At 39.7% G+C, this 13035-nt stretch overlaps 1 protein-coding gene across 1 annotated transcript in view; it reads left to right on the forward strand.

Moving 5' to 3' along the window:
• Nucleotides 1-13035, forward strand: part of pcdh15b (protocadherin-related 15b) — a 785155-nt gene that overhangs the window by 92643 nt on the left and 679477 nt on the right. The window contains exon 3 of the mRNA XM_063072091.1: nucleotides 3768-3928. Coding sequence (XP_062928161.1) covers nucleotides 3768-3928 — 161 coding nt within the window. The remainder of the gene's footprint in view (nucleotides 1-3767; nucleotides 3929-13035) is intronic.

Raw genomic sequence — 13035 nt, forward strand, 5'->3', positions numbered from 1 at the left:
AGTATGACAGCAACTCATTGCATAAAAGCATGCAGATATGGTCAAGAAGTTCACCTGTTGTTCAAATCAAACATCAGAAGAAAAATGATCTAAGTGACTTTGACTGTGAATGATTTTTGGTTTGACTATCAGAAAAGGCTGATCTCCTGAGGTTTTCACACACCAGTGTCTGGAGTTTACAGCGAAAGATGCGATGAACAAAAAAAACCTAGTGTATGGCAGTTCTGTGGACAAAAATACCTTGCTAATGAGAGAAATCAGAGGAGGGTGGCCAGACTAGTTCAAACTGACAGGAAGGCAACAGTAACTCAAATAACGAGATGTTATAACATTGGTGTGTAGAACAGCATCTCTGAACACTCGACATGTCGAACCTTGAAGTGGATGGGCTACAGCAACAGAATGCCACAAGCATGCACAACCTGGCCACTTCATTAAGTACAGGAGGTACCTAATAAGATGGCCACTGAGTGTATACATCAATGCTCAACCAATTTCTATTTTGAGTATTTAGTGCAAGACACTGAGGATAGATTTCTCTAAATTCGAAGTAAATAAAAATTCTGTATTGAGACAGACCAGCAAGTGCCAACACACATAATACAATGTAAAACATGTACAGAGGGGGAAATAGTGACAGGAAAAGAGATTGACGAGGGATAGAGAATGTGTATTCTCTGATGGGCTTTAATCACTTGACCGCAGCACAGGGAAATCTCCAGTTTTCACTGACACCTGGGTGGGTGGGACTGTATATTTTAGAAACTTTGTATTCAAACCCTATTTTGCCATCTGGAACCATCTAGTTGGGTTGGTTTAAAACTTAGTTACTAGCTGTACATAGTTCATTTTACTCCCGCTTTATTCAAGATTTCAGAAAATCAAAATATTATATAAAATTACAAGAGCTTATGGAGCATATGTTACCTCTTAATATACCAAAGATTAAATTGTTTTTGTTCTTACTCAGACAGCAGCTTGTGTGTTTTCATTCAGTGTGTTAGAAATAATGAATTTAGTGTCTGGTGAGAGGGAGCTGCCAATTGGGCAGGAGTGGCCTGCACTTTCATTGGATTTGACAACTTATATTCACGCCTGCTTGTCAGAAACTGTAGTTACCTGGAGAGGGAATGCATTTGTATATTTAGTTAAAGTAAAAAGAGTGTGGCTAGACTTTCATCCTGTTACCTTTGAATAGAGAAAGTTGCCTGAACAGAAAAAAACAAGTTGAGTTTATTGTCTTGTGCGCAAGTACAGTTTGCAGCAGCATCATAGGCACTTAGTCATAGTCATACCTTACTGATCCTGAGGGAAATTGGTTTTCGTTACAGTTGCACCTTAAATAATTAAATAGTGATAAAACCATAAATAATTAAATAGTAATATGTAAATTGTGCCAGGAAATAAGTCCAGGACCAGCCTATTGGCTTAGGGTGTCTGACCCTCCAAGGGAGGAGTCGTAAAGTTTGATGGCCACAGGCAGGAATGACTTCCTATGACGCTCTGTGCTGCATCTCGGTGGATTGAGTTTCCGGCTGAATGTACTCCTGTGCCCAACCAATCCATTATATAGTGGATGGGAGACATTGTCCAAGATGGCATGCAACTTTGACAGCACCCTCTTTTCAGACACCACTGTGAGAGAGTCCAGTTCCATCCCCACAACATCACTGGCCTTACGAATGAGTTTGTTGATTCTGTTGGTGTCTGCTACCCTCAGCCTGCTGCCCCAGCACACAGCAGCAAACATGATCGCACTGGCCACCACAGACTCGTAAAACATCCTCAGCATCATCTGATAGATGTTAAAGGACCTCAGTCTCCTCAGGAAATAGAGACGGCTCTGACCCTTTTTGTAGACAGCCTTGGTTCTTTGGCCAGTCCAGTTTATTGTCAATTCGTATCCCCAGGTATTTGTAATCCTCCACCATGTCCGCACTGACCCCCTGGATGGAAATGGGTCACCAGTGCCTTAGACTTCCTCAGGTCTACCACCAGCTCCTTAGTCTTTAGTCTCCTTAGGTACAAGCAATATACAGAATATAAAGTATACAAAACAGTGAAGAGAAAGACAGACTGCAAAAACAAGATATTAGTGCCGAAGTCAGAAAAATCAATATTTGTTCAATAGTGTTCTATTGCTGAGGCTTAGAGTTGTGCAGGTTGGTTCAACAACCTGTTGTCTGTAAGAAAGAAGCTTTTCCTGAACCTGAATATGTGGGACTTCAGGTTTCTGCCAATAGTAGCAAGAAGAAGGCATGATGGTGATCCTTGATGTTAGATGCCACTTTTTGGAGCAGAGCTTCCTGTAGATGCCGTCAGTGGTGGGGAGAGTTATTCCGATGAACTGGGCTGTGTTCATTACTGTCTGCAGCTTCTTGTGTTTCTGTATTCGTGTTGGCATTACAGGTCATGATGTACCTTTCAGCAGTGCACCTGTAGAAATATGACAAGAAAATCTGCTGGAAATCCAAGCAATACACATGAAATGCTGGAGGAACTCAGCAGGCCAGGCAGCATCTACGGAAAAGAGTAACCAGTCGACCTTTCATCAGGACTGGAAAAAAGACAAGAAGTTGAGCTTTCACCTATCAGCTCTTTACTTCACCCCTCCCTCTCTCCCAGTGTCACCGATCACCTACCACCTGTACTTCTTCCTCCCCTCCCCCCATCTTCTTACTCTAACTTCTCATCTCTTTTTTCCAATCCTAATGAAGGGTCTTGGCCTGAAACCTCGACAGTTTATTGTTTCTCCTGGATGCTGCCTGGCCTGCTGAGTTCCTCCAGCATTTTGTGTGTGTTACCTGTAGAAATTTGTTGAGTAGTTGGTGACACACCAAATCTCCTTAAGCTTATACCCCTACTTCACGACTGTATTTGGCCTAGTCATGATGGAATGAGAGTGACAACTCTAAATGAAAATCCCATTAATTCCTATTCTACACTGTCACTGGAAGTTTCTGTTGGAATATTCAAAAGGTAACTCACTTGAAATATTTTGCTTTCAATGGTGACTGATAAGATGTTCCATTTGTTAAAAATGTCAATTTGTAAGATTCACAATTGCTGTAGTTAATCAGCATTCTGTTGAGATGCCATGAAGCATTTCAGTACTTTTGTCATCCAAGCATTTCCAATGGATTTTACATTAAGATAGAAATAAAATACAAAACTTTAAGATTTGCTTTTGATGCATACCTTGATTTATTAAGACACAATGCAGCATTGAAATTATGAAGTTGCTTGAAATTTGTTGAAGTTTGACAATTGAAATGAGGTATATTTTGGAAGATCTATTTTATGGTTTTAAAATACAATTTCAACTACCTGGTACATTTAGCTCTATTTAATATAAATAGTTCCTACATACAAATGTGCTCTGAACCAAAATAAATTGGCTGTTTTGACTTAGTGGTCATAAGATGTAGTTGAAAGTAAATGAATGTTCTGCTTGAAATAATTCCAAAAGCTGCATGCATAGTGATCAGAACGGAGGTAAATTTCCCTGGATGGGATTCTGTTTGTTAAATTGTGTTTTCGAAGTTATCATGGCAGATTTGTTTTCCAGTACGTCATTTTAATGATGAAATCAATGGCATCTACTCCCTTTGTTTCACATGAAGAACACAAACTAAAAAAAAATTGCCCGTCCAATAATCTTTTATGTGCAATTGTCAACCAAGAAAGAAACTTAAATTATCTGTGGATCTTATTTCACTGTAATCTATTTTAAATGTTTCCACTTACTTTTTCAATGTGTATAACAGGAACACTTCTTGTGGACAACTTGCAAATTACTGGACATGCGGGTGGCCCAAATCCAACTATTGCCTTATCACTAAAAGGCAATGATGACTACTGGGTGCTCCTGGATGCTGTCAACCAGAAATTGTACTTGAATAGCACTGGCAGAGTCCTGGACAGAGATGTAAGTATATACTCCCCTGCAAAACAAGTGTACTTTCATAAAATGTTATCAGTATTGTTTAAGTTTTACATCACTTTTTCAGTCATTATGTGGATTTACATCTGGAAAAGGTGTTCTCAAATTTCACTTTGTTCATTTGATTTAATTTTTATCTTTGTTTTGTTTTGCAAAGATTGTGAATGGATGTTTCTTCACTAAATATATTTATATTTAAGGAACAGTTAGATAGGTTTTTACATAGTAAGGGAATTAAGGGTTATGGGGAAAAGGCAGGTGGATGGAGCTGAGTTTACGGACAGAGCAGCCATGATCTTATTGAATGGCGGGGCAGGTTCTATGGGCCAGATGGCCTATTCCTGCTCCTATTTCTTATGTTCTTATGTGTTCTTTAAGTGAATTCATGTAAAATTAAAAAGTAAAATTGATCCATCTTCAAATCAACTCTATGATTCTGTAGGGATTTGATTAATAATATTTTAAAGTTATTTTCTAGTTTTTGCCAGTAAACGTCACGGATTAGTAGGGAACCATCAAAGTGAAAGCAAATTTAACCCTTCAGCACATAGGGATGAGCCGTAAAAGTTCCATCGGTTGGCTGGTTAATAAGTTATATGGGCTCAGTTAGCACTGCCTGACCTGCAGGAAATGTTCATTAGCAGTGCCTGATCTGCTGAGAATATCCTATGCATTTTTCAAGCCTTACATTCTTTTGTCTTGGCTCTTACTCTCTTAACTGCTCTCTATATTATAGCTTTATTGAATAAAGGAACATGTTCTTCACAAACTTCCCTATTAACTAATTAACTAGATCAAATCTTTTACAACTTATCACCAGGCAATCCTGATCTTACTCTGTCAGTAATAATCTCTTTATCCTATACCTCCCTTCTACACCCTCCTGCAGCATTATATTAATTTGCTTTCCAAATTCTGGCCTTCAGTTTGACACGTTAACTCTATTTATCTTTCTATAGATGCTGTCTAAACTGCTGATACTATTTTCAGAATTTTCTGTTTTATCTTTTTATTGGTTTATTTAATTTTAAAATGTTTTTGAATCTTTTTGAATTTTGGGAACTATTAGAGGCATTCCAATCTTGCACCTTTGACTTCGATGAAATGAACGTTGTTACTTTGTCACTAGTTAAAGTTCTATTCATACCTTTCATGGGTGGGACTTTACTAGACGTGATAACTTTGAACAAGGCCATGAGACTGTCTAGACAGTTACTGACCGGGTCTAGGACACTCAAAGTCTGCAACATTAACCCCTTAAAGCTGCAGACCAAATAGTGTGGCTGCTGGAGAAAGTAAAAGCAGATAGTGGATGAAACCTAGCAACCTAACCAAAGCACCTTGATCAAATCATGCTTTAACTTGCTGCCATGGCTCTTCGCACACTGCCATTAAACTTTTTTTTCCATCTTTCATGTCCTGAGCTATAAAATATATTCAAGGAGGAGTGGGGTGTTGTTCTTATGACTGAAAGGAACAAAGGATATTGGAAGAAAGTTGCAACAGGGTACTGTATTTGGATGGTCATCCATGATCATATTGAATGACAAAGCAAATTTAAAGGGCCATAAGGCCTACTCTCCTTATTTTTAGTGTCTATGGTTGAGAGTCTGTGCTTCTCTAATGTTGAATCCAGATTTTATATTCAGGTCATTTTTTGTCTAGTGCAAACAGTACATTAATCTAATTGGATGTAAAATGTTCTCTACAGTGAGCCAGTGGGGTGTCTTCTATAAAGAATATTAGAAACTTCTTCTATTATTTCTCCAACTTCTCTCTTTCTGAGTTTATTGATATTTATGTATTGTAAATCAAGTTTTTTTCCATCTGTATGTGTGAAATTAAGGCTTGAATCTCTTGGGTTACTACTGGCCAGTCCTTCACCATTCATTCTTTCCTCTTATTCAGTATTCTTCATTCATTGATCATCATTTATAGATAAGATATGTTTTATTATTTTTATGGATCAAAGTGTGATACTGCACATATTCTCAAACACAATGAGGATTGCATATCTGGTGTTTTTGTAATTCAGGTGCTATATCTTTTGTGGTGTTTCTCTCATCATTAAAACATGTTACCTATGGGGAGTGGCTCTCAAGATCAGCCTGATAGACTTCATAGTGGGCAAGAGACCAGTATATGAAATCTCAGTTTCTTATTTGCTTACTCATTGTAAGAGCTTTGAGTACAGGAGTCAGGATGATATGCTGAAGTTGTACAGGACATAGGTGAGGCTGAATTTAGAGTATTTTGTGTAGTGCTTGTGACTAACCTGCAGGAAAGAAATCAATAAACTTGAAAAAGTACAAAAATAATTACAAGGATGTTGATTTGAGATGCTGAATTATAGAGAAAGGTTGAACAGGTTAGGACTGGCACACAGGAGATTGAGGGGAAATCTTACAGATGAATACAAAATTATGATTATATACATAGGATGCAGGCTTTTCCACCTCCTTGTGGGTGAGACTGGAATTAAAGGTAATAGGTTTAAGGTGAAAGGTGAAATATTCAAGGGAAATCTGAGGTGAAACATCTTCACTCAGGGTGGTGCAAATGTGGAAAGTGCTGTGAATGGAAGTGGTAATTGCAGGTTCAGTTGCAATATTAAAGAGAGGTTTAGATAGGTGTGTTTGGAGGGATATGGCCTATGAGCAGCTAGATAGGACTGGACAGAATATTAAGTCGGCATAGACCAGAAAGGGTGAAGGGCATGTTTCTATGCTGTAATACTGTATGACACCATGTACGAAAGGTCAAAGGTTCAAATGGTTACACTCAGAAGGGCACAAATTTACAAGTTAGATTTGTTTTATTGTTGATGGGCCATGGGGAAGGAAGTTTCAGAGGGATATGGGGGCAGGACTAGCTCAGAAAGCACTTTGTGCCAAAGGGCCTGTTTCTTTAGTATATGACCTTATGAACCTAATTCTTAGGCAGATCATCATGAGGTCTCCACATCTGGCAAGACTGTGATTCAATACCTCTGGACATTTTTTTTTTCACAATCCAAAATATATTTGTTTTTACTTATCAGAGGTTTGGTGCTCACTTGTCCCACCAAATCCAGTTTGGTCTATTGACCTGATGCCAGTTTTGAATACATAAAATCTAAAAGACTGAATTCACAAGTGACCTTGCTGTTGGCTCTGTTAATGGATTTGTTAATGTTAATGTTAATGTTAATGATAATGGTTAACATTAATGTTAATGTTAATGTTAATGTTTAATGGAGCTGAAGGTGTGTGGAGCCTGCAGTTGCTCACAATGGCTAAGTACAAGTGCCGTTGATAAAATAGTTCTGATTTTTACTAGGACTTAGAAATAAGGCAACAATTCCACTGTCAGGATTCACTGACGTTTATTTACTACCTTGCAAATGTTTCCTTGTCCTTTATGTGGTGGAACACCGAAGTCCTGTTTTATTGAGCTGAGTGTCCTAAATAGTGGATGAAGAGCCAACTCCATTTACAGATTTGCTGGCTCAGTGTCTGAGATTGCTTTTGGTTGAGCTGGATCAATGGCGTACTGACATTTAGTCTCCAAATCTTTGACTGAATTTTGTTCCTTTTACCTTGTTCAAATGCCTATAGAGCAATTGGGATCAACTTGTTAAAATACCCCGTGGAGTCTCCCAATATGGATGTTAATCTGCAGCAATAGCTCATGCTTGATTTTTTACATGTCTGGCCGATGGTTCAGGATTTCCAAAACTTGGTATCATTTGTTACTTACATTCAATCAATTACCCAATTAGACCTGTTAGAGTTTCACATTCAATCTTCATAGCTTTTGACTAACAATGCTTGAATGCTGTTGGATAGTCAACAAAGGGAGGATGAAGAAACAAATCAGTTCCATTTTCAGATGTCATTTCAGAATGAAGTACAGCAAGTAGGTCCTTAAGATCCCTTGGTATTATAAAACTATACATCTGATTTGGCAAAGCCTGCTGCCAGAGTGAACTGTATATTGAGAATATGAAGGCAAATGAAGAAGAACTCTGCTTCTTTAAGTCTATCAAATAAAGGAAGCTCATGTTTTTTAAGTGGATTTTTCATGGAGTAGAAAATTTCATCATATCATCATGCATTTACTAAGGTAGTATGCTAAATCAAAAGATCTTTCAATGTTCATGTAAGGTTTGGCATGTTGGCCTTAATTAGTTAGGGCACTGAGTACAGGAGTTAGGAGATTATGTAGCAGTTAGTTCACCTTGGAGTATTGTTTGTAGTTTTGGTCACTTTGTTTAGGAAATCCTTTATTAAACTAGAAAAAGTGCAGAAAATATTTACCGGGATGTTGCCTGGATTTGAGGACCTAAGCTATAAGGAGGGATTAAAGTGGAAGGGGTAGAGAGTTATAATGCATTCCCCTCAACAACAGGTATATCACTTTGGATACTATTGTGGGGAGGGGGTGCTGGGGATGACCTAGCAGAGGAAAGCCACAGCAGTCAGATCTCTGGCACCGAGTCTGACTCTGTGACTCAGAAAGTGAAAAGGGAGAAGAGGCGAGCTGTAGTGATAGGGGATTTGTTAGTTAGGGGAACAGAAAGGAGGTTCTGTGAATGAGAACGAGATTCCCAGATGGCTGTTGCCTCCCAGCTGCCAGGGTCAGGTACATCTTGAATTGAGTCTACAACATTCTTAAGTGGGAAGGTGAGCAGCCAGAGGTCGTGATCCACAAAGTGACATGGGTAGGATGGGTGTCGAGGTCCTACAAAGTGAGTTCAGGGAGTTAGGTGTTAAAGGACAGGACCCCCATGGCTGTTTTCTCAGGATTGCTACCCATGTCACGTCAGAGTGAGACCAGAAATAGGAGCATCATACAGTTTAACATGTGGCTAAGGAATTGGTGCGGGAGGGAGGACGTCTGAATTTTGGCTCATTGGACTCTCTTCCAGAGAAGGTGGTGTTGTGTACTTAATATTTCAGTAATATTGTAAATCTATTGTTTGATTAAGCATTCATTGTTGTTTACATAACGCATTGTGGGTTGAATATGAAAGTATGTAAATGGCATATGCCATCACACCACCATGTGATGTGTGCATCCCTCACTTAAAAGTATGAAAACAAAACTAGACACAAAATGCTAGTGGAATGCAGCAGGCCAGGCAGCATCTACAGGAAGAAGTACAGTCGACGTTTCGGGTCGAGACCCTTTGTCAGGACTAATGGAAAAAGGAGATAGTAAGAGATTTGAAAGTGGAAGGGGGAGGGGAGACCCGAAATTATAGGAGAAGACAGGTGGGGGAGGGATGAAGCCAAGAGCTGGGAAGTTGATTAGCAAAAGGGATACAAGGCTTACACTTCCTTCCTCACCACCATTCAGGGCCCCAGACAGTCCTTCCAGGTGAGGTGACACTTCACCTGTGAGTCTGCTGGTGTGATATACTGTGTCCGGTGCTCCCAGTGTGGCCTTCTATATATTGGTGAGACCCTACACAGATTGGGATACTGCTTCGCTGAACACCTACACTCAGTCCGCCAGAGGAAGCAGGATCTCCCATTGGCCACACATTTTAATTCCACGTCCCATTCCGATTCCGATATGTAGATCCATGGCCTCCTCTACTATCGAGATGAAGCCACACCCAGGCTGGAGGAATAACACCCTATATTCCGTCTGGGTAGCCTCCAACCTGATGGCATGAACATTGATTTCTCTAACTTCTGTTAATGCCCCTCCTCCCCTTCTTACCCCATCCCTAATTTATTATTATTATTATTATTTTTTCTTTCTTTCCCTCTCACAATAACTCTTTGCCTGTTCTCCATCTTCCTCTGGTGCTCCCCCCTCCCTTTCATTCTTCCAAGGCCTTTCGTCTCATGATACTCCCCCTTCTCCAGCCTTGTATCCCTTTTGCCAAACAACTTCCCAGCTCTTGGTTTCATCCCTCCCCTTCCTGTCTTCTCCTATCATTTCGGGTCTCCCCTTCCCCTTCTCACTTTCAAATCTCTTACTATCTCTTTTTTCCGTTAGTCCTGATGAAGGGTCTCAACCCGAAACGTCGACTGTACTTCTTCCTATAGATGCTGCCTGGCCTGCTGTGCTACACTAGCACTTTGTGTGCGTCGCTTGAATTTCCAGCATCTGCGGATTTTCTCGTGTCTGCGTTTTCCTTTCAATTAGTTCTATGTATTGGAGTTACAAAACAGAACAGTGGCGACAAGGAATTTTTAAACAAATCCAAGACAACTACCTACTTGTAGAAGTGCAGCGAGACATTTGAATTTTTAAAAAGTGCAGCAAAATGTTTGAGTTTTAAATAAAAGCAGAGCACACTTCTTACGTAACAGAGAAATGTTCAAGTTTTTAAAAAGGGCAGTAAATGGCCAAGGTTCATCAGTTCATAAACAGTGAGTTAGTTCGTTCGTTATGTGTTCTATCATGTAACATATGTGATTCAAAGGATTCAAAGTTCAATTATTACCGAAGTATGTATACCCTATACAACCCTGAGATTCATCTTCTCCACAGACAGCCATAAAGAAAATCATGGAACCCGTTCAAAGAGAAGCATCAACACCCCCCACCAACATGCAAACAAAAACAAATTGCACAAACGGCAACAAGAAAGTATGAGCAAACAACACAGAAAATAAAACACAAAATCAAAAGAATTCATATTCATTTTAGCTCAGTGTTCATTATCTGAAGGCCGCTCCATTTCAAAGTCAAAGAACTACAGTGCTATCCTCAAACTGCAGATCCAGAACTTCAGTTTCATTTTCAGACAGCATTGAGGCAGAGAGAAATCATTCGAGTACAGGAACCGCCCCTTGGGAGCAGTGAGTAAGAGAGAGAGAGAGAGAGAGAGAGACCATCGCACGCAGACACCTTCCTCTGGCAGCAGCAACCGAGGGGCTGGTAAATGGCGCTGAACACTCACTCACTTTCCTCACTCACCTCGATGTTTTCACTTTTCTTTAATGCTTTAATTAGTGAGATCGGCAAGAAATGGAATTGATCATGAACTTGCGCCCCATCTCTAAGCATCTTGGCCTCGAGCCAGCTTGCCTTCCGCAATTTTCTTGGAGACAGCAAAGCACCATATCACTCAATTGGCCGGAAAACACATCACTAAGCTCTAGGTCACAGATTCCAACAGGATCAGAACCACGTTTAAAAGAAAAGGAAGGCGTAAAAGAAGTGAAAGGAAGAGTTTTCTGAACCATCTGAAGAATGCCACCCATGGTAGCATTGTTTGTTGGTGCCATCTTTTTCTGGACAGGTGATCGTGGTCTTTCCATGACCATGATTATTCATGTCAAACTTTTCTACAGAAGTGGTTTGCCATTGTCTTCTTCTGAGCAGTGTCTTTACAAGACAAGTGACCCCAGCCATTATTAATGTGCTTCAGAGATTTCCTTGCACCAGTGGTCGCCTAACCAAGACTTGTAATATGTGCCCATCCATCGCCTGCTCCCATGGTTTCATGTGACCCTGATTGAGGGCTAAGTAGGTGCTACACCTTCCCAAGGCTGACCTGTAGGCTCACGGAGGGAAGGAGCGCCTTACACCTCCTTTAGTAGAGACACGTCTCCATCCTGTCACCTTTAACAGTGAATACCAGGTGATAATAATGGTAACTTTAAAAAAAGCAAAAAGGATTACCTATATTGGAAAGATTGATGTGTTTAATTACACAACAGAGAACTGGGTATTATTTATTGAAGTAATTGAGCAGTATTTTAAAGTAAATTGAATAGCCAATGAGAAACAAGCACTAGTTTTGCTGACTGCATTGAGTTCGGAGGCATACAGTTTGCTTCAGTGTTATGTGCTCCAACCAAACCAGCCAAAGTGAGCTTTGCTGATATCATGTAAGTAATGCAGGGACCTTTAGAACCAAAACCATTGTTGATTGCAGAATGCTTTAGGTTTCATAAGTGGAATCAAATGGAAAGAGATCATTTAAAAACAGCTCCTAACTGAAGCAAAACTTACATTTAAAAGAACAGTTGAAATAGCTGTGTCGATGGAAGCAGCAGACAGAGATGCAATTGAGTTTCAGTCAGGAATGAAAATGAGCATGAACAAAATTGTGAAGTCTTAACAGAAACTGGCTTGGCCAAACAAATTGTGTTACAGTTGTGGCAGGGGCTTGCATACGCCAAACCAATGCAGATTTAAAGGCAAAACTTACAGAAAATGCTAAAAGAGTAGGACAAAGAGCATGTCAGAAAGACAAAAAATATTTGAATTACACAGGAAGAGAAAAAGATAAAAAGTAAAGTTGCAGTTTCAAAAAGAACTCTAATCTGCATGCCATTGATGAAAAATCTGATAACGATGAGAATGACACAGGACTGCGTAGCCTTGAGATTTACAATGTGAAAACTAATAATGGCAAGCAATATGGCATACAACAGAGTGATTGGCAAATTAATTAAAAAGTGTTGGACACTTGCTGGGTTGTTTCAGTCATCCACAAAATAAGTTTGAACTGCATTGCAAGAGTAGTGAACTGATGCCTGCAGGTATCAAATTAAGAACTTATACTGGAGAGAAGATACCTTCTGTAGGAATGATATTTGAAACGGTAAAATACCACAACCAACGAGCCACATTGGGCTTGTATGTAATAAAAACAAGAGGGCCAACATTGTAGGGATGTGATTGGCTGAGACAACTACAACTTGATTGGAGAACCATCCACCATTTGCATGACACACCCCTGTAATAGAGTCGAACTGAAAGTAAATTAAGAAACTTACTGGATGATACCAAACCTGTCTGCATGCTGTACATCATGAAAAGTTGTATAATAGAAGACAAACAGGTGTTGGTGCCAACCTCTGTGCCTCTAGCTGGAAAGCATATTGGTCCAAGGAAGGACTATGTTTTTCAGGGGAAGCAGAAAGTGATAAAAGGAGTGGTCCGACTACAATCGTTTTTTGTATGTAATGTATTGACTTTTGAGGGTAAAAAGAATCTGTATCTACTCTTTATGCATTAAGGCTATTGCATGAACTTCAAGTGGGAGGCAAAAAGCTGCTAGTAAAAGCAGATGCAAAGAACAAGCCCAGCAGGCTGAATGGAACGCCAAAAATAAAGGAGTCAACGAAGGTATGAAAACA

This window comes from Mobula hypostoma, chromosome 19 (genome assembly GCF_963921235.1).
Source record: "Mobula hypostoma chromosome 19, sMobHyp1.1, whole genome shotgun sequence".
In the NCBI taxonomy this organism is placed as follows: domain Eukaryota; kingdom Metazoa; phylum Chordata; class Chondrichthyes; order Myliobatiformes; family Myliobatidae; genus Mobula; species Mobula hypostoma.